The sequence below is a fragment of the Kogia breviceps genome, chromosome 15 (assembly GCF_026419965.1).
Source record: "Kogia breviceps isolate mKogBre1 chromosome 15, mKogBre1 haplotype 1, whole genome shotgun sequence".
Lineage (NCBI taxonomy): Eukaryota > Metazoa > Chordata > Mammalia > Artiodactyla > Physeteridae > Kogia > Kogia breviceps.
Genome location: NC_081324.1, coordinates 70,649,579 through 70,675,313, shown reverse-complemented (window position 1 = coordinate 70,675,313; position 25,735 = coordinate 70,649,579). Strand labels below are relative to the sequence as shown.

The 25,735-nt window shown below is 51.5% G+C and overlaps 1 protein-coding gene across 12 annotated transcripts in view; it reads left to right on the top strand.

Moving 5' to 3' along the window:
• Positions 1 to 19,918, top strand: part of MYO18B (myosin XVIIIB) — a 239,503-nt gene extending 219,585 nt beyond the window's left edge. For 4 of the 12 annotated variants that reach the window (XM_067015387.1, XM_067015389.1, XM_059039502.2 and 1 more), the window contains 2 exons: positions 6,643 to 7,840; positions 10,064 to 10,279. In XM_067015387.1, the coding sequence (XP_066871488.1) occupies positions 6,643 to 7,828 (1,186 nt within the window). In that variant the 3' untranslated portion in view covers positions 7,829 to 7,840; positions 10,064 to 10,279. Of the gene's footprint in view, positions 1 to 6,642; positions 7,841 to 8,673; positions 10,280 to 11,841; positions 12,000 to 13,054 lie in introns of those variants that run through there. The other 8 variants (XR_010836954.1, XR_010836950.1, XR_010836951.1 and 5 more) reach the window with 8 other exon arrangements.
• The last annotated feature ends 5,817 nt before the right edge of the window (positions 19,919 to 25,735 follow it).

Genomic DNA, 25,735 nt, shown 5'->3' with positions numbered 1-25,735 from the left:
CTCTTTAATTTCAGGGTGTCGATGAAGAATGGGGGTGGTGGTAGCATGTCTTTGGGGATGATTCATGGCGTCATTAAGTCTGCATCGCGTTTCCTGTAGTTACCGTTGGCTCAGGCTCTGCTCAGACTCGGAGCTGGGAATTCTGGTTTTTATTGTGTGATTGGGACTAATGCCAGTGAAGCCAGCGTCTCCCTGACTTGGGCCTCTCCATGTTTTACTCACTGTGTCTCAGTGGATTTTGAACAGTGCATGTGTGTAGACGTGAGTTCCAGCGGTTGAGTTTCCTCTTAGCTTTCCAGCTGGGGGTTGTGTGAGGTGGTGGAAGGACAAAGCAGTGGCTTCAGATCCAGGCCCTGCCACTGAGCAGTGAGAGCCTCGAGCAGATGGCTTCTCCCTGGTGGGCCTCAGTTTCCTCATCTGCAAGATGGGCTCATCATCCACACCCTGATGAGATGATACATACAAAGTCCATGCATTTTTTTTCTTCACCCAGTATTCATGGAATGACTACTGCTGTGGTAGGCAGGCACTAGAGAGAAGACGACGGAGCCGTATTCACAGGATGGCCTGTCAGGGGAGGGGGTGTGGCCCGACTTGGAGACACGTGTGTCAGCAGCTGGCTTGCTCTGAGGCTGAACAGACCACTTGGGTATCCTCACCCCTTTTCTGTGCTGCTCAGAGCAGGCTCGGACCTAGGAATTGTTGATTCTTGAACATCTGCCCTCAGTCCTCAATCTAATCTAACCTGATGGGAGGGGGCCGTTAATTGAAAAACAATCATTAAGATTTTAAACATATATTTATTTGTAGTAGTGTTTTGAAATGAATAAGTAATATATATGCAAGTTCAGTTGCACCAGTTGAACCCACCTGGCGTGAAGAGCTGGGGGCAGGTGGAGGTGTGCGTGGGCTACGCTCATGTGTACTGACTGTCCCGATGACGTACGTCGTCTCTGCGAGGTTGGGGGTTACTGTTCCCACCGTCACAGCGAGGCTTCCCAAGGTACCTGGCTAGGAAGGGACAGAGCTAGGATTTGAACCCAGGCCTGTCTGCTTCCTGAAGCCCGGATTCTTAGCCTTGCAGGTTAGAAAGAGTAAAACTTCCAGCATTTCTGCATGATCACATCCTGATTTATCTAATAAGCCTTCATACATGTGAGCCACCAATACTTAGAGAAAAAGAAATAAAAGGAATCCATTGGAAAAGAAGTAAAACTGTCACCGTTTGCAGATGACATGATACTATACATAGAAAATCCTAAAGACGCTACCAGGAAACTACTAGAGCTCATCAATGAATTCAGGAAAGTTGCAGGATACAAAATTAATGCACAGAAATCTCTTGCATTCCTATACACTAACAATGAAAGATCAGAAAGAGAAATTAAGGAAACAATCCCATTTACCATTGCCTCAAGAAGAATAAAATACCTAGGAATAAACCTACCTAAGGAGACAAAAGACCTCTACTCTGAAAACTGTAAGCTGCTGATGAAAGAAATGGAACACAACACAAACAGATGGAAAGATATATCATGTTCTTGGATTGGAAGAGTCAATATTGTCAAAAAGACTGTACTACCCAAGGCAATCTACAGATTCAGTGCAATCCCTATTAAACTACCAAGGACATTTGTCACAGAACTAGAGCAAAAAAATTTTAAACTTATATGGAAACACAAAAGACCCCAAATAGCCAAAGCAATCTAGAGAAAGAAAGACGGAACTGGAGGAATCAGACTCCCTGACTTCAGACTATACCACAAAGCTACAGTATGCGTATACATTCTTTTGTTCATTCACTTAATGGACATTTATCAGATGCCTACTATGCGCCAGAGGACTCAAGGTCCACTCATTCATCCAACACATATTTAGTGAGCACCTGCTATGTGCTAGGGCTCTGGCACTCCACTCATTCACTCAACAGACGTTTACTGAATGCCTACTGTGTGTTCAGACACTGTTCTAGGCACAGGTGTAGAGCAGTAGTAAATGCAACAGACAAAAACTCTTGCCTTCCTGGAGCTCTCTCTTATCTCCGCAACACTGCAGGGTTGACCTGGTTTCCCCCCATTGTACAGATGAAGAAACTGAGGCCTAGAGGACTTTGGTGACTATCCCAAGGCAAGTGAGGGGCTAGGTAGTGGCAGAACCAGACTAGACTCCAAGGGACAGATGTTACCTGGTAAGGTGACATCGGAGACACTTGTTAACCCTGTATCACATCACAGAGTGTGGAGGAAGTTTCCAGAGAAGGGTGCTGCTGGCTGTGGGGTTGGAACCCCACCTCTGCTACTCCCAGCTGTGTGTGCCACCCTGCCTCACTGTGCCTGGAGCTCACAACTCCTACCCCCTAGGGTGGCCGTCGAGGTTATAAACAGACGTGGTGGTCAGCGCCGCCGTGCAGGCAGGTCACCCACCTGCTCGTTCTCCCCTGTATCCGTGGCAGCAGCTCGGCGCCCAGCACACGATAGGTGCTTGGCCAGGAGTTAACTCTTTGGGACCCAGCCTGGAGCCTGTGTGGCTGGATGCCCAGGAATGCCGCTGGCTCCTTATCGGGCAGGTATGCGAGAAGCCTCTTCCTGTTGGGATAGACTGAGGGGCAGGTGCAGAAGTTCCCAAGATGTTTCTGGAGTCCCTTCTCCGAGAATCACAGTGCCCCCGCCTAGCTCGTGTCTGCACCCGTCTCCCGGAGACTCGAAGCACCTCCTGTTGCATCACATCTCTCCCTGGCTGAGGCGGGCACAGCAACGTCTTGATTAGCCACCGTCCATCCATCACGCGATGCCAGTGGAAGGGAGTTCCACCTGAGCTGAGCCGTCCCGTGAGGACAGCTGGGGAAAATGAGTCTTCCCAGGCCCCTGGAGGAAGATGGGGGAACGTGCTTGAAGTGTCCAGAGCCAGGGCAAAAGCGGAGAGGGGTCACCGTGACCCAGACAGCAGAGCTAGAACCCACACCCTGAAGCTTGCAAGAGGGCGTCTGCATTCAGATTCAGGTCTGCGGTCTCCACCCAGAAGGGAGTGGATGCAGCAAACTTCTCCCTTGGAGTGGTGGAACAGACAGGAAATAGAAAAAGATGCTGCAGAGGTGTGGGTGGATTTCTGAGTGGTAAACCCAGGAGGCAGCTCTCAGCCGAGACGAGGCTTCTTTCTTTCTCTCCTTCTCCCCCACCCCTTCACCATCTCCCCTCCCTCCCTCCTCACTCTGCATCCACTCCCAGTCCTCTCTGCCCTCCCGCGCTGAGTCTACACTGCTTGCACTGTGTTCTGGTTTCAAGCCCACCAGCTGAGGCTCTGAAGGCACCAACCAGACCACTGCAGAAGGAGGGGACCGTGCCCACTCCAGCCCATGACATCAAGACTTGGGCCCCCAGCAGGGCTCCGTGATCAGTAGTTGGTGGCAGCCAGGTGGGCCCTGAGCGGCCGTGCCTTCTGGCAGATGCTGCTCCTGGTGGGCCTTGGGGAAGGCGGGCACATCTCCGCTGGTCGGGCCCAGCCGAGGTCCCCCATGGCTCCAGCCCAGCGAGCCTGTGTCCTCTGCGCGCCTGCACAACAGCGCACGCGGGCTGTGACCTCCAGACCCCGCTCCTGGGCTGCTGACGGTTTCGTGTGCCCCCGGCCTGTCCCACCTTGCGGTCAGAGATGAGGAAGGCCGGTCCTCAGCTGCCAGCGCACACCCCATCTGCGGCCCTCCCCTCTGTCCCCCTGGCCTCGCCCTCAGCCCCTCCCCCTTCCTTCGCCACCTCCATCGCCCCGGCCTCTTCCTCTCCACCCCCATCCGTTCTCACTTCACCCTCTCTCTTGCTGGTCCTGCTCCTACCTCTCCCCACTTCTCTTTGCCCCTCCTCCACTTTCCTCATCCTACCTCCTTTCTCTTCCTCGGAGACTTCATTTCCAAGGTAGACTTGACTCAGTTGGACAACACTTAACTGAGCACCTACTGTGTGCTGGGCACAGTGCCGAGTCAGGGTGTAGAGATGAGGCTCGGCGGGGTCTCGACAGCACAGGCTGGAGAGCTGGGGCTCCCCCACCTCCTCTCCTCCTGTCCTTTTGCCCTGCTTTCTCTTCTCCTACCACTCTTCCTCCTCCCCCTCCACCCTCTCCTCCTGTAGCTTTTCCCTCCCTGTCTCGGCCTCTGCAGCCAGAGGGGAGCTGGGGCGAGTGGGATGGCAGAGTCCCAGGAGGCCCAGCAACAGGAGCCCTGCTGGGTGCTGCCGTCCCCACGTGACAGATGATGGAGGAGACTGAGCGCCCAAGACCCATTCATCACGTCCGCCTCCTTTCAGGGCCAAGACAGGACGGAAATGACTTTTGTCAGCTCTGCAGCAGCCCAGTGCCCCTGGCAGCTCCAAGCTGTTTATTAAAAAAAAAAAAAAAAAAAAAAAAAAAAAAGATGAAGACGAGAAAGAGAGAGGCATGTGAATGCCATCTTGCCACGTGTTAGGGGAGCGATTCTAAAGTGATGATGTTGGCAAACACCCCTTCAGGTAATCACACAGGAGCGCTCCAGCTCCCTTCCCGGCCTGCGTCCAGCTGTGACGGAGATGGGAGGTGACAGGCAAGAAATAGGAAGGGAGCAGCTGATCTGGGCAAATTGCGAGGCTTTTGTTTGAGCACATGGGAGCCAGCCTTTGCCGGGAGCGATGGGACGCAGGGTCACCTGCCTGTTCATTCTCCTGCCCACTCCTCTTGGGACTTCACATGAGGCTTTCGTGGAGCCCGGTGGTGGGTTAGGCTCCAGAGACCCAGAGGTTGTTAGTAGTAATCGTAATGAGCCCTAACGACTAATTATTGATGACTAATAGCCATTCATTATCGATTATTATTCATCGTAACTGTTAACCATTATTTGAGGAGCCAGGTGCCCGGCACGCCGCCCAGGGCTTTTCTTCCGTCCCCTCGATCTCCCTGTGAGGTCAGGACGATGACCTGGGGCTAGGAGGAGGGGGAAGGAGTGCATCCAACGAAGGGAACGGCAAATGCAAATCCCGGAGGCAGGAAGAGCGAGGCCTGTCCCAGGAGACCCGTGTGGCTGCAGCACAGTGAGCCGGGGGCTAACCCGCAAGACAGGAGGTTGGGGAGGGGGTCGGGAGCCTGAGCCCCCTGGAGGACTAAGGATAGTGAGGACAGTGCGTGACGGAGGCAGCGCATCTACACACCTACCTCGGGGTCCATCTCGTGGTCTCCTCGCCGCCCCCAGACTGTGACATTGATCCTCTCCACCTAGCTGACCTAGGGCGTGAGGAGGGACAGATGAGCGCAGCCAGTCCTGTGCCTGTCACTCATGGAACCTTTGCACAGAGTATCATTGCCATGGTCCTGGGTCAGGGGAGGCTCCTGCTAGCATCAGAAGAGAGAGGCTTATGGGATGGTGGGAGCTCAGGAAGGCAGTACCTAGGTCCCTACCTAGGTCCCTGAAAAACATCCCAATCCCCTACCCTATCTGTCCTCCCCTCTCCACTCCTGACATCACCTCCAGGGGCCGTGGGCTTGGCTCCTTCTGAGACTGAAAAGCCCTTTGGGTCACTGTGGTCAGCTCTTTTCCTTCTAAACTATCCTACATGGTCAGGGGATGGAAATGTGGTGAGCAGGACACCTTCCTCGGTCTTGTGCCAGAATTCCGACCTTTATGTGTAGGAGGCTGGCTCTTGGAATCATTCCTGTCGTGACAGAGCAGCAAGCGGGGGCTGACGACTGGGAACCTGCATCACCATCGCTCCCACCTTCTTCACGCTCGCTGAGCCCTGGCCCTGGCCGCCACGCCCGAACTCTGACATTTGGCGCCCCTTCTTGCTTTTTTGTATAAATTACAGCTTTGCTGTTGGCTGGGAAGGAGGTCGTTTGTCTTAGAGGGAGGACAAATAGATTTTATTTTCTAAAGAACAGCGGATGGATTCCAGTCTCTCTCCTTTAAGCCCCGCTTTTTGTTTTACAGTCTATAATTTTGCCCCACTGCGAGATTCCCACTTTTCAGAGGCAGAGTGGTTTTGGCTCAGCTGCTGCAAAATGCCTCTGCCTGGCAGTCCCAGAATAGAAAGCGTCTGTCCTCTTGTGTATAGTCTCGGTTTCCAGTTGATTTGATGTAGATGTTTCCCTTTTGAAGGACCTTTTTTTGTTGTTGTTTGTTTGTGTGTTTGTAAGCCCACCCCCATCCCATGAAACAGTCAGGGGTGTCACGGAGCATCTCATTCAGACGCATAGTTGGGTCACTGGCTCTAGCAAGCTCTGCTTGGTGGGGCTGTCCTCCAGGCTTGGCCCTAAATAAATAAATAACCTCCCGTAGGTGCCCCCGAGCCTTCAAGAAGCAAATTACCTATTTCACAGCAGGCTGTGTGGTGATAGGTCCTATCGTGTCAGAGATGATGCCTCATAAATCTGAGTCATCCGTCAGAGGTGCAGTTTTAATCTACTGAAACGTGCCTAGGTTTAATTATAGACAGAAACTGCATTTCAGAAAGCGACGAGAAATCATTTACATGGCTTGAGTCTGCGCATTAAATCGCACGGTTCGTTGGAGGGTGCAGGCGGGGTCAGCGTTGCCAAAGAAAAATAGCATTAGTGCCCGCGCTCTGGGGCTCAGTCGCGCCGACTGTGGAGGCGGCACGCTGTCCGCTGACGGCGGGTTTCTTCTTGGCGCAGGATCCAGGAGGAGGCCGGCGACGGGGCCCGGGACGCCCACGGCAGGACCTCGGGAGACAAGGCCGCGTCCCCGCTCTCCCTCCACCGAGGAAAGTACGGCCCCTTCGGGGACGGCGAAGAGTGTGGCATCCAGAGAAAGCCCCCGGAGAGGTCGGGCGCGCCGTCCTCCTCCTCGTCTTCCCGGAGTGGAGACGCGTCCCCGCGGCCCAGGGACAAGCTGCCCAGCCCGTCGGCCGCCCTGTCGGAGTTCGTGGAAGGGCTCCGGAGGAAGAGAGCGCAGAGGGGCCGGGGGTCGCCGCTGGGCCTGGAGGACTGGCCCACCCTCCCCATCTACCAGACCACCGGGGCGTCCACGCTGCGGAGGGCCAGGACCGGCAGCGATGAGGGCGCTCTGGCTCTGAGGGCCGGGGCCGAGTCACCCCTGGATGCGTCGGCCGGGCTCCTGCGGTCCACCAGCCTGAAGTGCATCTCCTCGAAGAGTGGGGGGGGCCCCAGCCCGCCGCCCGAGAAGCTGAAGACCCGCTTCAGTTCCTGCGAGTCCCTCCTGGAATCGGGGCCCGGCTCGCTGAGGACCCCGAGCTCCCCGACGGCGCTTAGGCGCTCGTTCCCGTCGCCCGCACCGCGCCCGCGGAGGCGCTGTCTGGAGTCCTCGCTGGAAGAGGCGGGCTGTCCGGACCTCGGGAAGGAGCCGCTCGTCTTCCAGAACCGCCAGTTTGCACACCTGATGGGGGACCCCCTGGGCAGCGACCCATTCAGCTGGAAGGTCCCGAGCCTCAACTATGAACGCAAGACCCAAGTGGGTTTCGATGACTTCCTCCCGGCCATCCGGAAGCCCGAGACGCCTACGTCCTTGGCCCGAGCAGCCGAAGATGGGCAAGGCCGTTCACCGCGTTCAAGCGTCCACTTTGAGACAGAAGAGGCCGGCGGGGGCTTTCTCTCAGGGGTCACCACCGTTTTGAAAAAGAGCCCGGAGTCCAAGGAGGAGCCCGCTCACCTCTCCGACTCCTCCTCCTCCTCCAGCTCCATCGTGTCCTTCAAAAGCGCTGACAGCATCAAGAGTCGGCCGAGAATCCCACGGCTGGAGGGTGACGGTGGTGAGAGAACATCCCCTGAGACCAAAGAGCCGGGGACAGGGAGGAAAGAGGAGGATATTGAGAGCATCATGAAGAAATACCTACGGAAGTAGGAACCAGCTCAGGTAACAGCGACAGGCTGGCCTGTCCTCCTGGGGGGATGAAACGAGGTGGTCCACCCAGGTCTGGCAGCCCGGAGGCAACCGGTTGCTGCTACTGCTTTTAGGTTGTCCCTGAAATAATGTGTTGCTATTTATGCAAATAATGTGTTGCTGGTAAGTGCAAAACTTACCAGAAGCCCTCACTAGGTGCCACCGGTTTCTCTGCTCTTGAAAATACAGACCCATCGGAAAGCGTGAGGGTCCTGTGGGGGGCGGGGGGAGGGTGCTGAAGGAGGCACCGGGCTTTTAAAGTTTTCCCACCCTTGTCCTGTTCTCTTTCCAGCGCTCCTTTCACCTGGTGCTGGGGGAGCCATGGAGGCATCTGTCCACACAGTGACGGGAGAGCCCAGGTGGGTGGGGGGAGGGTCAGGCTAGCATAGACGAGGCCTTGACGTTAGTGACGTCCAACTCTTGCATTAAATGTGTAAAGAGAAACGGGGGCCCAAGAAGGGGGAGGAGGGGACAAGTACAGAGATCACAGAGCGACACTGTGGGAGCAGCAGTGCTTTCCTCTGCCTTCTCTCCTCCCCGTCCCGATCCTGGCTCTTCTCTGCAGTAAAGGTAGGAAGAGACATTCGTTGCTGATAACAGCTCCAGTTTATTGAATGTGTTTATCAGCTAGTCATTTGGTGCCCACAGTTACCCCAGGAGGTGGTGAGTATGATTTATTCCCATTCTACAGGTTGACAAACTGAGAATCATATAGGTTAAGGCACTTGTACAGAATCCCCCAGGCAGAACTGGGACTCGAAACTCCAGAGTCCCCACGCTTTTTTGTTGGTGATACTTTCTCTTAGGTACGTATTCCAGGCCCCTTTCTGAGTAAACTCAGAGCCACACTGATGGAGCTGGGTCTTTAAAGGGGTTGCCTCTATGGAGGGCAAACTGAGGCAGAGCTTAGAAACTCACAGACTCCAACCTCACTCCTGGACAAGTGAGGAAGACCTCAAGATCAAGGTCACCCAGTGAGTCTGCCACCAATCCAGCCACCCTGACTCCCAGTCCAGTGCTCTTTGCCCTGAGGCCAGGCTGGCCCCTGCCTGTGCCTCGAAGGGCATGTTTCAGACTCCAGGGCACTGAGTGTTCCACTTCACAGCTCCCGACTGAAACGCAAAGCCCCACGAGGCAGCCCAGGAAGCAGCGGAGGGGGAGTTAGAGCCTCCCTCCGGGTTCAGATGCGATGCAAACCCACATACCGGTGGCGGGCCCCCCACCCCGGCGTCCGTAAATCTCCGCGTCACTGAAACTCAGAACTCAGAACTCGCAGCGGCTCACGGCTCAGGTGGTCAAGTGGTCGTGCTCAGCCCACACCTGGCTCAGCCACCAGCCCTCCTTCCAGAGGCCTCCTGGACCCAAACAAGCTGCACGTCCTGTCACTTTGAGAGTCACCCTCAGCCCATCAAAAAGCCATTGCCCCTTCCACTGAGATGGGCTTGGACTGTATCAGAGCAAATTAAATTGACTTAACATGGCCTTCTCTCTGCTCTCAATTACTGAGGAGAGATCTGATATTCATTTACATTATTATGCTCTCGGGGACACAGAACGCAGTTTCAAAGGCCAAGTAAAGGGCACACGTCCCGAAGGGGAACAGTGCTTAGCAGACGTCGTCACAGAACATCTTGTCTCTGCCATTTTTTTTAAAGCTCAGCTCCCCTTCCCCCCTCCCAGCAACGCTCGCTGTGATAACGGAGCGCCTGCCTAAAAATCTCCTCCGCCTTGACTTGAACACAGGAGTCTTGAGCTCGACAATACAGCTCCATTGCCCAAGATACAAATGTGTTATGAGATTCGGAACCACTCAAGCCCCCAGAGCTCAGTTCTTCCCTGTAACTGCCGAGCGATGCAACCTTGCTGAGCGTCTGTGTTCTCAGCTGGAAAATGGGGGTAATAATGCGAACTACCCCAAGTAGCATTGTGAGCGGCGTGTGAATCAGAGACCCCAGCCCAGAGCGCTGCCCCAGCGGCCACAGTGCATGTCAGGTACCTGCACTTGGAAATGGTGGCCCTTCAGGATGTCTCTCTCAGGCTCTCTCCACTCGTCTCCCTTCTGCCCCCTCCTATCTCACTCCGCTCAGCACATCGCTGCAGTAACGCCACCTGGGAATATGGGCTCCAGGGGCTTCCACCCATCGAAACACACTCCCCAGGCCCCATTTCTCAGCTCTGACCTGCATTCGTTTCCAGCCTCCTGCGACACACTGCCCTCCTTGAAGACTTCTCGACTCCACGACGTTCCGGAGAGAGAGACAAAGACCAGCCAGGCCTCCCTGGGGACCCCGAGTCCACAGCCAGTGTGGCCGCCCTCAAGAGGCCAGGGGGGCCCAACAGAGGCACATCCCGTGGGGTGTGGGGCTCCCAGCATGCTAGGTTTGTACCAAATAAAGTGTCGGCTTCTTGGCATCTGGGCTTTCTCTCTATTCTATGATCATGTTACCTAGGACTCTGGAGGATTGATGGGGTGCACCTTGGGGTAGAAGGGTTCCGAGGAAGAGAACCAATACAAACTGTTTGTAGTTTCGGGTGCACACTGCTGTTTCTTTCCCTATGTGTCTACATGCAATGGCCTTGCTCTCTTCACTTGGCCAAGTTCTGCTCAAATGTCACCTCCTCCAGGAAGTCTTCCCTGATACATCAAGCTGAAATAAATGCTCTTTCTCTGTTCTCCCGTAATTCCCATGCTGCTATCATATTTCTCTTGTCTATTTACATATCTACATTGTGTGTAGATATGTGGGCATTCAAGAAATTTTGATGAATGAGTGACTGAACAAGCAAATGAACCACGGAACAAGTCAGTGGCTCATACACCCTGGATACCTGGGACACACTGACATACGTGCATCTCTACAAATGTCCGCCCACAGCAACATTCAAGAACTTGTGACCATCTGTTCCCACAGTCCCCCATACACCTCACATACACAGCCTACCACGCACATACAACTATGCACGTGTACCAAAAACTACACTCGCAAAGGCACACTTACAGCCTGGGCACCTGCTTTATCAAACATCCTTGAAATGTCAATAATCCTAAAACTATAGGCTGATGTTTATTGATCACATACTGTGTACTGACCACCGTGCCACGCATTTTACACAGTGCATCTCACTCCAACTTTATAAAGTCCCAAGAGATAGATCCACTTATTTTTTTCCTATTTGCCAAGGCAGAACTAGCTTATGCCCACATTCAGGTAGCCAGTGCTGCTTCTCCTTAAGTTCCCACTGGCACAGACTCCACGTCCTACCCCACATGTGCCTCTATTCCTAGGGCCCCTCTGGTACAGCCAGTCACAGCTGCCATCAGGAAGGAAAGTCCCGTTGGGATCACCAGTGTGTTAATTTGCTAGGGCTGCTCTAACAAAGCACCACAAACTGCATGCTCTAAACAACAGAAACTTACTATCTTGAAGTTTTAGAGGCTAGAATTCCAAAATCAAGATGTTGGCAGGGTTGGTTCCTTTGGAGTATCTTAAGGGACTCTGTCTTGGCTTATATTTGGCCGTCTTCCTCCTGTGCATGTCTGTCTCTGTGTCCAAATTTCCTCCTTTTATGATGACACAGTCATAGTCACAGTCAATCAACCCTAACCTCAACTTGATTGCCTGTGTATAGACCTTATCCCCAAATAAGGTCACACTCTGGGTTAGGGTATCTTGGGAGGGGGTGGGGGACACAATTCAAGCCATAACAACTTACCAGTTGGCGCTCACCCCAAGAAGGGGAGGTCTCAGCTCTGACCATCCTGGCCGGAGGTTGTGCGTAGAACTGGGAAGGGGAGGAGAGATGGGGCAGGAAGGAAATTCACCGGATGCTCTCCCTGGAAGACCTCACCATCTGCCCGTCTCTCTGGTGGAGAGAGCCAGTGGAAGAGCGGGCTGTGTTTTCTCAGATGCAGGAGCGTTCTCCCGCTTGGTGAGTCTGTAGACAAATACATCATATATTTTTATGTATTTAAGGAACATCCCCCACCAGCCTGCCATGCACAGGAGTGGCCCCAGCTCACCAGAGAGAGCTGGGGCATGTGGAGGGGACATCCGAGATCTCTGCAGGGAATCAAGAGGTCCTGGCAAGGAAGGGGGTGCTGTTCAAAAGCTTGCTGACGTTTGGGCGTGGGGTAAGGATGGGAGCAGACACAGCCCTGTGTCTTCCTCCGGTGGAACCCATGGAGCCTTGGAAAAGCCACTTCCCTCACTGGGCCTCAGTTTGCTCATCTCAACAGTGGGAATAGTAGTTATTAGAATCTAATGGGATTTGGGCATGGGAGAGTGTAGCAGGCTATGCGAGTTTGCTAGAGCTGCTGTAATAAAATACCACAGGCTGGGGGTGGGAGTGGTGCCTGAACAACAGGAATTTATTTTCTCGCAGTTTTGGAGGCTGGCATCCAAGACCAAGGCGTTGGCGGGTCTGGCTTCTGAGGCCTCACTCCTTGGCTTGCAGATGGCCGCCTCCTTGCTATGTCCTCATATTGTCATTCCTCTGTGCCCATGCATCCCTGGTGTCTCTCTTTGTGTTCAGATTTCCTCGTCTTATAAAGAAGTCCAGTCAGAGTGGATTAGGGCCCAGCCCAGGGGCCTCACTTGAACTTAGTCACATCTCTAAAGGCCCATCTCCAAATGCAGTCACCTTCTGAGGTTATGGGTGTTAGGACTTCAACATATGAATTTTGTAGGGGTCATAATTCAGCCCATGGCACATGCTATGCCAGAGAAGGTGACCAGTTGGTTTATTAATAATGATCATTATTATTAATGTAGTGATCAGATAAATATGTCCCAAACTCCCAGCTTGGTCCCCAAATGACAGCAGTAGTGGAAATCGGGAATAGAGATTCTCACTGCCTTTCTGGCATTGGAGTTTTGCAGACATTTTTAGGGCCTGGAACCTGTGTATTTCCACGTGCTTCTCCTCCTGTGCCTGCAGGATTACTTATCCAACCAATATTTGTTGAGCACCTGCTAGGAACCAGGCCCTGTTCCCCACACGGGGGATCCATGGAGAGCAGGTGGAGCCCCCCCTGCTTTTCTGGAGGCAGTATCCTCGCCGGGGAGACAGACTATGAGCAAGAAAATAAATATGTTGTCAGAGAGTGAGAAGTGGTATAAAGGAAAATAAAGATGAAATTATCCCGTAAGTTTCCTGTTAAAATTTTTCTGAACGTTTATTTTACAGAGTACCTTTTGGTAAAGGAAGAAAGCCATTATTTTTCTTCAGTCGTGTGAGTGATGCATTCAAAAAAAGTAAACCCAGATAACAACGGCAAAGCTTTCCTCATCGTGCATCAGGAAACAGAAATCCTGAAGATGCTGTTAGAAATCAATTCAACATTCTAGAAGATAACCACTGTCCCCCCTGCCTCTCGAATCCCCCAACCCAACACAGCCTAATGCAGGAGATTCTGACCCAGCTGGGTCCTCCTCCCTGCAAGCTCACTCCAGAAATTCTAGCGTGGATCCTGGTGTCCCATCAAGCTCAGCCCAGGACCTAGTGCAGTAAGCACCGTGCAAGCCTTCACTTCTCCAACTTCTGCTACCCAGGGTAACTAAATGGCCCATGCCCTGGGTTCTACCTTTCCATCCGTGCATAACCTTGGTCAGTTCACCTCTCTCTGGGCCCTCCTTTACTCATCTGTGCAATGAGTGTAGAACCGGTACCAGCCTCCCAGCATCCCGTGAAAGATCAAATGCTCAGGAAGCACTTAGCACAGTGCCTGGCACGTAGCCCGCGGTCCACAGTGGCACCATTGATCTCTGGGCTCAGAAACACTTTTCCCTGGTGCCCAACTCAGAGGTTCCATCTGCACAGCTGTGTGGTTTCCCTGACATCATAACCAAAGTCATTTCATGTTGCAGGTCTCACGTCCAGGTGGGTTGAGTGGCCGCCCCAAACGTTTCCTCTTGTTTCCGGGCCCCGGGGCCATTTTTAGCAGCATGGCCCGGTCTTGAAACAAGCCTGGACTCTCAGGACTAGAAGAAAGCCTCAAGGTAATTTTACAAGTGAGGAAATGGAGGCTCAGAGAGGGAAAAGATCTGTCCCAAGACAAAGGTAGATCTGAGTTCACAACTCAGTTAACATTTTCTGATTTAATCAGTATTTATTAATCTTTCTACCACCCCATGTCCAGGGCCCTGAAGATAAAGCTGAGACTAGGATGGCCAGAGGGCCTTCCTTCGTGAAGCTTGTGGTTAACTGCGGGAGACAGGTAATAAACTGGGAGATAGATCCATCGGCTGGGCCCGCTCACCTCATGGCCCTTCAGTTGCCTACCTGCTCCAGGTCATCCTCCTGTGTCCATCCCACCCCAGCCCTGCCCAGAGCCCTCCCCAAGCCAAGACAGACCCAGCCCTGTCCCAAGCCCCCTGGCTGTCTGCACCATTCAGGGCTGAGGAACTGCGGTTTTGCATCCTTTCCCAATCCCAAGCACTGTAAGTGGGAAGAACAGTCAAGGGAAGCCTGTGGCAGCTGGGGGACGTGGGTGCTGGATGGAGCCTCGGCAGCTCCCGCTGTTGTCTTCTAAGGGTGATGGGCAGCCTCAGCTGGGTTCCCACCCCCCAGAACCGATTGCTTATTTACCTGTCGGCAACCTTCAGCGCTCAGGGACAGATGCTAGGCAGCAGGCCTGGTGATGAGGTGAGGCAGTGACCTCGTCACCTTTTGTTAAGAACCATTGTCACTCCCACTCGTTGTTTGTCTGCAAGGAGCCCGCCACTGTGCCGGGCGGTACTCAAACATCACTGCTAAGAAGCGGTGTTGGGGGTCTCGGCCCTATCAATCACGCCATGTGTTCTACACCTGCAAGAAAAAACATTTTAAATGACTCGAAACGCTGCTTTGTAAGTAGCTGCACGAAGGCTCGGTAGCCCTGGGCAAAATCCTGCTGCTGCACATGCCTTCAGCGTGCAGAGCTCAGGGCAGTTGGCTTATTTAAGCCTCTCCATCCCCCACCCCGCATCATCTCAAGTTTGTGGTCTCGCCACTCAGGCTGGCGCAGAGGGGAGGGGGAGACACAGCTGCATTCGCCCAAAGCACCTGGCCCTGGCCCTGCGCCCAGCTGATCCTGGCGAGTAGTCTCTGGCCCGAGGTGGAAGGAGGCTGGGGGACACGATCCTTTAAGGCACAGTGGACTTACCCTCGGTCCGCTGAGTCCGGTGACTGCAGCTGACTCTGAACAATTCAATAAGCAGCAGTTCTTCATCGCTCAGCAAGTGGGGAGAGGGAAACAAACAAGGGGTCAGGCAGAAGGTGGAAATGAGAGGAGAAGGTAGGGGATCCTCCACCCCAAATCAGGTGTTGAGGCTCAGAGGGAACGTGAGTGGTGATGGGGAGCTGGGATTTGAACCCAGAGCTCTGACTCCAAACCCAGGCATCCTTGATGATAATACCATGGGCCAAGCTTGGCAGTGTAGATAGTGCTTTTCTACAAGGTCAACCGGTAGAACAGGTCTATGGATCATATGGCTTCACCTTCACCATCTCCCTCTGGCAGAACTCAGCCAGCCCTGCCTGCTCCACCTGGGAGGTAATGGGGCCCAGACTCTTGGAACAGGCTTGGATTTATTCCCCTCTTCACCATTTTTTAAACTCTGACCTTGAGCAGTTTACTAAACTCCTTTGGTTGGAAGAGGAGACACTGATTTTTAAAGCTTGTCTGGTTCACAGAAGCAGGAGGATAAGAGCTAGTACACCCATTTTACAGATGGGGAAACTGAGGCTTCACAAAATCAAGTGACTGACCAAGTTAGCAGTGAAGGAGCTGGGATTGGAGTTCAGAGTTCCTGACTCCTGGTTCAGGTTCAGTGGCCCCCTGCCAGTCTCGTGGCCTGGTCGTCTAGCTGGTTTGGGGAAAGGCTAAAAGGAGGTTCCAGCTGTGTCACAGGCAGGGACACACTGAGCAGGGGGCCCGCCCTAGCAGTCATTCACCTCTGCTGCCAGCTCCGATCTCAAGCAACCTCCCTCAAAGGTGGGGTGGAATGGGGGGCTGGCTCGGCTCCATGGGTGCCCGGCCTCTCTCCTGTCTTTGAAGGAACCCAATTTCATGCCTAATGGGTTGAGTGACTTATACCTAATTGCCATGGCCCAAGAAGCCATCAGACAGATTTAAATGTGTCTTCTCCTGAAAAGAGAGAGGTAACAATTTATTCTTGCTGCTGCTGGCTCATTGGGTATCTCAGTCAGAGCTGGGTGGGTGCCATGGCTTATAGCCCCTGGACTGCTGCCCACTATACCTGTGCGTGGGAATCTCTAAGGTGAGTTTGGAAGGCAGGGACAAGCAGGGAGGGGCACGCAGGGATGTTCTTCGTAGCCGAGGAGCAGACACTGCTGGAAGGGCCTCGCTGGTACCAGTGCATTGGACTGGCACGTTATATTTCATGTGCAGAAACAGGACCAGAGAGCGAGCATCTCTCACCCAAAGTCACACAGCAAATTGGGAGCAGACCTGAACCTAGTGTTTTTCCCTTTGCTTCTTGCTGCTGCTTGGAGCTGGAGAGAAATGATTCAAGGCTAATTCAGCCTTTGGGTTGACGGTGGATAACCCAGAGTGTACTAGAGAATCCCGATGGCATCTTCACCTTCTTGCCTCAGAGATTTAGGTCCACATGCTTGCTTTCTCTGCAGCCCCGAGGGGTCCACATTCTTCTCACTGTGTGTCAGGACTGCTGGAGGCATGGTGGGTGAGCTCTTTAGCCTCTCGATGCCTCGGTTTCCCAGCGACAAAGGCAGGATAGCAGCGATTGTACTGGATCCATCTCCCGAGCTTTCTCTGGTTCTCTTGGCCCCATCAATCTCCTGGACCCTCAGCTGCTGTCTGAATTGCAGCTACTATTACAGCAACATACGTGCAGGTCAGAGAGCCAAACGCCAGGCTCTGTGGCTCCACCTACCACCCCAGAAGGTGATCACCCTGGAGTGCACTTTCACCAGTGAGAGCGGGTGTGAAGGACTGGAGGACACGCTCCCTCTCCACCCCTCCCTCTGTCGGACCACACCGGGCAGTTTTCCTGTGCATTCTAACAGAGACAGACCATGGAGCCCAGCAACCACCGTGGCCAGAATGTGTGACTGATCTTGTAGCGTAGCTTTCCTGCCTTCCCTTCCCTCTCCTTCAGTCTCACTGCCCTGAGATTGTACCTTCCAGTAACATAACAAATGTTTAAACCTTGCCCCAGCTTTACTTCCTCGGGAGCCTGGGCTAAGACTAAAACTAGGGCAAAGGTTGGTTGTGAGAAGCACTTGGAACCTCTCCTGCACTTTACAGTCACTCACGGACTCGAGCTGCCATCATGATTGACATGCTGTTCATATCAGTCTTGAGTGATATTGTCCCCAAGTGCTTTGCCTGCCCCTGTCCTGGCCACGGCCCCAACCCCACCCGGTTCCTTCTCCCTTCTGGGCTTTCTCATATGCTTTCATCTCTGCCTGGCTTGCTCATTCATTCATTCATTCAAATGGATTTACTGGGCATCCACTCCACAACCTGAACAACCCAGACGCTGGTTGAGACTTAACATCTCATCTCACCTGTCTTCCCACCTTACGAATCGTCCTTCCTCCCACAGTTCTCAGTCATCCCTAACTTCCGGGTAGGGTTGGGGGCTCTGCCACAGTCTCCCCCCACCTGTGTCTCCCTCCATCATTATATATGTAGCACAGCATGAAGCCCTCTGTTCACCCACTGCTTTCCCTCACCCAGCTCTGAGATGCAAGACCCAGCCTGTGGTTGATGCTGAAGAAATGCATTCACTCAACCAGGATTTGCAAAGCACCTTCTGTGTGTCAGGCACTGGACCTATTCTAGCGCCGGAGACGGAGCAGTGACTAAAACGGACAAGCATTCATGCCCTCTTGGAATCCACAGACTAGTTGCGGGTAGGGGCAAATGGTAAAGAAGAGGAGAAAGTAAAAGATTCAATGTTTTAGATAGTGAAATGTGTCGGGGAGAAGATGAAGCAGGAGAGGGGCCCAGGAGGCGTTGAGAGTCGTGTGGAGAGTATTTTAGACGGAGTGGGTAGAGCAAGACTTCTTGAAAAAGACACATTACGTAAAGATCTGAAGGGAGCGAGGGATGCAGCCGTGTCTGCGACTTGGGGAAGAGCATTCCAGGCAGAGGGAAGGGCCAGTGCCAAGGCCTTGGGGTGGGTGGCTGAGTGATGTGTTTGAGCATCTGCAAGGAATCCAGTACCGCTGGAGTGGGGTGAGTGAGGGGGCGAGGAGTGGAGGACGAGGTCAGAGAGGTGACGGGGGCCAGATGATGTAGCACTTTGTGAAGATGTTGGCCTTGAACTCAGATTTGGGAGTCATTCAGGGTGATCAACCATCCCAGTTTGCCGGGACTTAGAGACCTCCCAGGACACAGAAGTAAGACGGGCAAGTCCCAGGCAAATAAGCGCAAGGCGGTCACCCTAGAGCCACTGCAGGGTTTGGAGCAGAGCCGTGACACCATCTGACCTGGGATGGATGAGGATCACGCCGGTTGCTGGATGGAGAGTAGATTCCAAGGGACAAGAGCCGAATCGGCGAGATCAGCTTGGGGGCCACTAATCCAAGGGAGGGCTGAAGGTGGCTCAGACCAGAGTGGTCACCGTGGAGGTGGAGAGAAGAGGACACACTAGAAGGCAGAGCCAACTGGAAACGCCTGCTGGAGAAATGAGTACCTGTCCCCTGTATTGACAACCTGGCGGGTGACACACCCAGCTGCCCTCGGTGAGATCTCTGCCTTCCCTTGGCTGCCTCTCTGCCTCACCTCTTCCTTGTTGGAAGGGACGAAAAAACTAGTGACTTCCTGAACCTTCTTAACATCCTTCACGATGCGGGCATCGTGGCTGTGAACTGGGGATGCAGACGAGGCAGGGCACGGACACCTGTTTTACAGATAAGGAAACGGAAGAGAGAATCATCTGCCCCTGGGCACCCAGCAAGTGACGACAGCCTGAGTTCACTCCCCCTACTGGGTGTCAGGCAGGCCTGGGTTTCAGTGCCAACGCATTCAGAGGGTGTAATTTACCTGGGGCACTTCTGAGCCTCCATTTTCTCATCTGTGAAACAGAGTCAGTGACTTGTCCCCTTCATCATCGTAAGGAATAAAGGAGACAGTGTGTGTGAAAGCGCTCGGCCTGGGGCCTGACACATAGTAGACCCTCCATAATGTCAGTTTCTCTTTCTTTCCCTGGACCCGTCTCCCAGCCTCCCCATACAAAGCCTTCCTGAGTGAGTTAAAGAATGTTCTCAAGGACTGTTTTTCCAGGAGCCCAGTGGGGCCATTCTGTTCAGCCGAGTGGGGTATATTTACATCTTTCCTAAAGGCAGATGATTTCCTTGAGATGCCGAATTAGTTCCCAAGCAGCCTCCAGGCTGTCTTGTAAATACATAGATATGAGTGTTAACGGAGCCCCCATTGGTCCAGCAAACCAGAACAGAAATGTTTGAGGGCTGTAAATATCAGGACTTCATTTCTCCTAGCCAGCAATTTCTTTCACTCCTGCTGTCTCCCTCTTCAAACACTCACTCTTTTGTACATTCATGAATTCATGCAACAAACATTTACTGAGCACCTGTTATGTGCCAGGCACTGTGCTGGGCACTGGGAAACCAGGCAAGAGCAAGAGGGGTTGGGTCCTGCCTCCATAGCACTTATAGTCCAGTGACTACAAGACAAGACTCGTAAGTGTCAACCATAGCGTTTGGTGCATCTTTTTTAAATGACAATAATAATAACAAGAGCTCATATTTCTTTTTTAACTGACATCAACTTTACACGCAGTGAAATGCTCAGATGTAAAGTATGCTGTTCGGACTTCCCTGGTGACGCGCTGCTTAAGAATCCGCCTGCCAATGCGGGGGACACAGATTCGATCCCTGGTCCAGGAAGATCACACTTGCTGTGGAGCAACTAAGCCTGTGCTCCGCAACAAGAGAAGCCACCGCAATGAGAAATCCACGCACCGCAATGAAGAGTAGCCCCCGCTCGCCACAACTAGAGAAAGCCCATGCACAGCAACGAAGACCCAACGCAGCCCAAATAAATACATAAAAAATAAAGTGTGCTGTTCAATCTGTTTGTGGGGTATCAAACAGTCACCCAAGAAAGTTCCCTCATGAAACCCCAGAAAGTTCCCTTTCTGGTCTGTTAAGCTTTTGATCTGTCCATCAAATCTGAAGGAGAGCCTTGCTGGGTAGAGTATATTCTTGGTTGTAGTTTTTTCCCTTTCATCACTTGTAAATATATCGTGCCACTCCCTTCTGGCCTGCAGCATTTCTGCTGAAAAATCAGCTGACAGCCTTACGGGAGTTCCCTTGTATGTTATTTGTTGCTTTGCCCTTGCTGCTTTTAATGTTGTCTCTTTTTATCTTTAGTTTTTGCCATATTAGTTACAATGTGTCTTCTTGGGGTGTTCCTCTTCGGGATCATCCTGTATGGGGCTCTCTGAGCTTCCTGGACTCTGGTGACTTTTTTTTTTTTTTCCAATAAACATGTAGATTTTTTTTTTTTTTTTTTTTTCAGTATGTGGGCCTCTCACTGTTGTGGCCTCTCCCGGACACACAGGCTCAGCGGCCATGGCTCATGGGCCCAGCCGCTCTGCGGCATGTGGGATCTTCCCGGACCGGGGCACAAACCCACGTCCCCTGCATCAGCAGGCGGACTCTCAACCACTGCGCCACCAGGGAAGCCCTGTAGATTTATTTTAAATTAGTTTGGTACATGCTACATATTGGTTTTGCAGTTTTTAATGAACTGAAATAGAAATTTCTAAAAACAGCAGTGTCTGTGCAACAAATATCTGTAAGGTAAAATAAGGGATTTTAATAGAACTACAATCTACATGAACAAATCAGATGAAAAATCTGAAAAAGGTTTCTATATACCTTCTGGATTAAAAAAAATTATTAATGGTTCAAGATACTAAACTGCTAAAGGAAGAGGGGAAAAGGCTGTGAGTTCTGTTGTAAGAGCTCTTTTTGTAAAATCTCATTCCATATTATGATTCTGTTAGAGCATTATTCAAAATTACAGAAGATGAGAGGCTTCATCAGCTACATTTTCACAAAAGTAGCTATAGTGTTAACATTAATGTGTTGCAAAGTATTCCTATCTAGGTAAATGACAATTATACCATTGTAGCTAATTTTTACCACTTTGGGAGAATGGAAATTCTGTATATTTTCAACTGAATCGTGTATCTTAAAGCACTCACTAAAAACTAACAGCCATGGCACCATAATAAAATTTTTTGTGAGGTACCTAAAATATTACTGCTGAGGGAAACAGAAATGTGAGGTAAGCCTACCTTTCCCCCCAAATCTTTGAAGCCAGAGATTTTAAACAGTTAAGGCACTTGAAAACATTAGGTATATGTACAAATGCACAAGTAAAACAAACTTCAGCTCTACCAGCAAGTAAAGAAGAAACAGTAAATCTTCATTTTAAGAACATTTAATTATGTAAATGTAAGGAATTTTGGCTTATGAAATGGACCAAAGCAACTTGTCATTTCTTAATATAAAATTTTGAACACCAAGTGCTAAACTCAGCCACTATAGGCTAAAGAAACTAAAACAAAAAACCTTAATGACCTAGAAAAGCAAAAGCTCATTTTAAACTGATTTAAGCCTCTGAATTAATCCAATGTGTCAAAGGCAGGGAAGAAGTATGCCTCTAAACCTGAAAAAACTAGTGCTTTTTAAGGAAGCTAAAGAAATAAAAGTATGCATGCTTATCATACTACGGGAATTGAAACTAAGAAGAAGAAAGGATGGAAAAGGAGACACAAAAAGTACAATTTTATCCCGGGCAATCATCATTAAAAATCTCCAGTAATCTGATCAACTAAAATTTTTTCTGAAATTACACCACTCACATTTGCTGTCTCAAAACTTAAAATGATTGTCATTTAAAGAATTAGTACATGATTCTAAAACAACTTATTTCTTTCTTGCCTTATAGAAGTTACTTTTCAAGAAAGCTTGGTGGAAATCCTTTTAAGGTACAACAGTGTTAGGATAATTTTTAAAGTACAAAGGAAAATATAATTAAATCAACTTTATACTTTTTTTTTTTTTTTTTTTGCAGTACGTGGGCCTCTCACCGTTGCGGCCTCTCTCGTTGCAGAGCACAGGCTCCGGACGCCTAGGCTCAGTGGCCATGGCTCACGGGCCCAGCCGCTCTGCAGCATGTGGGATCCCCCCCGGACCAGGGCACGAACCCGTGTCCCCTGCATCCGCAGGCAGACTCTCAACCACTGCGCCACCAGGGAAGCCCTACCTCTATACTTTTTAACAGCCATAAGCAAAATGTTGGGAGGTTCAATAGATGAAGGCTTTCAACTTTGTATAACATCCTTTAAGTTACTCAGGCTTGAAATAAAATAGGTAAGTTTTCAATTAAATACTAACAGTATGGTATCTAAAAGCAGGTTTACTACCACTCACATCAACAGTTACATCCTCAGACCAACCTTTCCCTTCATTAATGTGAAAGAACAAGTCACCAACATTTTAAGTTACAGTCTACCTTTCAGTCTGTCTTTTAAGGCACCTTTCTTTATTTTCTCAGTGATATGAGGTGCTTTACAAGCATGAACAATAACCTGCTACACTTTAATGTTTTGTATCCTTTCCTTTCATTCTTTAAATCTGGAAGGTAATTCCCTGTATGGCATCTTTTTCCTAATGTAGAAAAAATAACTTATGAAGCACACAGTTTTACTCTGAGGATACTAAATTTATAAATTTATTCCACTTTTGCAGTGACAGCCCCAAATCCACCTGATTGACTGACGCTCATTTGATGCATTCTTCTCTATTCTGGTCACTAAACTACATCCTGAGTTAGGATGAAAAAAATGCAGTTTTCAGGCTTTAAAATGACTACATTTAAATTGCCAAAAGTGTCATGAGGTTGTCTGCTCAGGACAGTGTTTTCCTTCTCCAGGTTAGGAAAGTTTTCAGCTCTTGTGTCTGCAAATATGTTCTCAGGCCCTTTTACTCTCTCTCCTCCTTCTGGGACCCCCTATGATGCAAATGTTAGCGCCCTTGCTGTTGTCCCAGAGGTCTCTGTCCTCATTCCTTTTCATTCTTTTTTTAAAATCTATTCAGCATCAGTGATTTCCACTTCTCTATCTTCCTGCTCACTAATCCATTCCTCTGTCATTCAGTCGACTGTTGATTCCATCTAGTGCATTTTTCCTTTCAGTTAGTGTAGTCTTCATCTGCTGCTTTATTTTGCCTAAGTCGCAGTTGGTATTTTTATGTATCTGGTAGATTAGTTACGTTTCCTGACCTTGGAGAAGCGACCTTCTATAGGAGATGTCCTATAGGTCCCAGCAGCACACCCCCCTCTACACTCAAGCTATATACTCTAGGGGTTCCTCCTATGAGGGCTGTGTGGGTCCTTCTGTTGTGGCAGGCTGACTATGTGGGCAGTCTGCTAGGCTTGGTTGGCCCCTGGTCCAGATGGTTGCCAGGCCCTGCCTTGTGTGGAGGCTGCCAGCCACTGGTTGGTGGGATCGGGTCACGAAGCAGCTGACTGCGGAATCCCAGGGGGCTCTGGGGCTAGTGCTGGCTCACTGGTGGGCGGAGGCAGGGTCCAGTAGCTCTGGGGCTGTTGCCCCACAACTGGTGGGTGAAGCCAGGTCCTGGGGGGCTAGTGCAGGATACTGGCAGGCAGAGCTGGGTCCTGGAGTCTGGCTGCAGGGCCCAGGGGTCCCAGAGCTGGTGTCAGCTCACAGGTGAGGGGGGCAGTTCCTTACACAGTTGGGTACAGGGTCTGGGGTGTCCTGAAGCTTGTGTTGGCCTGCTAGTGGGCAGGGCTGGGGCCCAGCTGGTGCCAGGGCAGGGTCTGGCTTGCTGTCAGCTGGCTGGGTCCGCAGGCTGGGGGGTTGTGGTTTTCTTGCATCTGACGTCCTCCCCAGGTGGGTGGGGCTGGTCCAGAGGCTCCCCGGGGCGGGGCCGGGCGCAGGGGATTCTGGGACTGTGGGCGGAGCTGGGTTGTGGGCCCTCTGGCGGGCACGGCTGCGTCTAGAAGCCTCTGTGAGCTTAGGGGGTTTTAGGGTCAGCCTGACTGCTGGTGGGTGGGGCTGTGTCCCTGCCCAGTTAGTTGCTTGGCCTGAGGCGTCCCAGCACTGGTGCCTACAGGCTGCTGAATGGAGCCAGGTGTTGGTGCTAATGAGCTGGAGGGAGGCTCCCACCATGGCGGCCGCCAGCAAAAGCTTCCACCTACATCGGCGTCCACGCGGTAGGAGCTCCCAAGAATTGCTGCCACCGGTGCCTGTGTCCGCAGTGTGAGCCGCAGTCACCCGCCGACCCCATCTCTCCAGGAGACCCTCCAAGACCAGCAGGTAGGTCTGGCCCAGGCTCCTGTCAAATGACCGCTTCTGCCCCGCGTCCTGGAGCGCGTGAGGTTTTGTGTGGGCCCTTTCAGCCCTTTAGGAGTGAAGCCTCTCTTTCCCCCGGCCCCCTGGGACTCCTGAAATGAAGGCCCGCCCGCCTTCAAAGCCACATGCTCTAGGGGCTCGTCTTCCCTGTGTAGGGCCCCAGGTTGGGGAGCCCGACGTGGGGCTCAGAGGTCTCACCCCTGTGGGAGAACCTCCGCGGAGTAATTACTCTCCGGTGTGTGGGTCGCCCACCTGGGGGTATGGGATTTGGCTATATCACGAGTCTACCCCTGCTGCCCGGCTCCCTGTGGTTCCTTCTTTAGTGGTGGAAATCTTTTCTGGTAGGTTCTGGTCTTTTTCATCGATGGTTGTTCTGCAGACAGTTGTGATTTTGGTGTGCTGAGAGGAGGTGAGCGCAGGATATTCTTACACGGCCACCTTGGTCCCAACCTATTTCTACTCCTTTGAATATCTAGACATTTTAAAATTACAGTTGTGGCTTGTGTTCTGTTTTATTGCGCGGTGCTGCTTCAGCCCTTACCTGCCTCTGACATCTCATACCACTTTCTCATTCAGCAACCCTGCGACGCTGGCTTCCTGGCAGTTCCTTTCCTATCTTTGATACTCTCCTCATGCTGTTCCTTGTGCCCGAAATGTGCTTCCCCTTGATGGTCACGTGTCTGGCTCTGGTCTCGTCGCTCAGATCTCCGCTTAAATGTCCTCTCTTCTCAGAGTCTAAAAAGGTGTCTTCTGGTTACTTTATACCTTACTCCCAGTATATTTTCTTTATGACCTGAATCACGGGTTGTACTTTAGTTATTGGTCTGATGTGTGTTGTCTGTATCACCCACTAGGCAGTAAAACCCACGAGGACAGGAACTCTTTCACAGGAATGCAAAATGTAATTGTTAGAGGAATGCCCTGAAAGGACTTGGGGCACAGGCTGAAGAACCCCCAAACTCTAGACCAATGAGATAAGTGTATGATGGGTCACCCAGATCATAAAATTAAGGCTTAGATTTACATGTAGTGATAGTATTATTATTATCATTGTTAGCTGGGGGTTAAAGACACAGGGAATTCTCAGGGACAAAGGAGGGCTCTTGTCATCTGCCTGCAGCATTTTTCTCCATCAGCCGAAAGGAAGGTAATGCAGAAACTGACAGACTCTCTCACAGCTGGGACAGATCATTCAGTGACTCCTGGTCACCCTGGGAGCAAAACAAATCTCAGTTCTTTATCATGATCTATAGGGCTATCAACACACAGTTGATGTGCAATTGTTTGTTAGAGTGTTTGCTTGTTATCTCCCCACATTGTGAAGAAGGAAACTTGAAAAAGAATGGATAGATGTGATAAGGGAAGAGCAGACTTCCCTCAAGGGGGTTGACTGCTCAGGGGCTGTCCCCAGCTGTCAGTCAAACCCCGTACGAAGGTCTCCAAGGTGATGCCTTGCCCCCAGCCCAGAGAACTATGTGTTCATCCA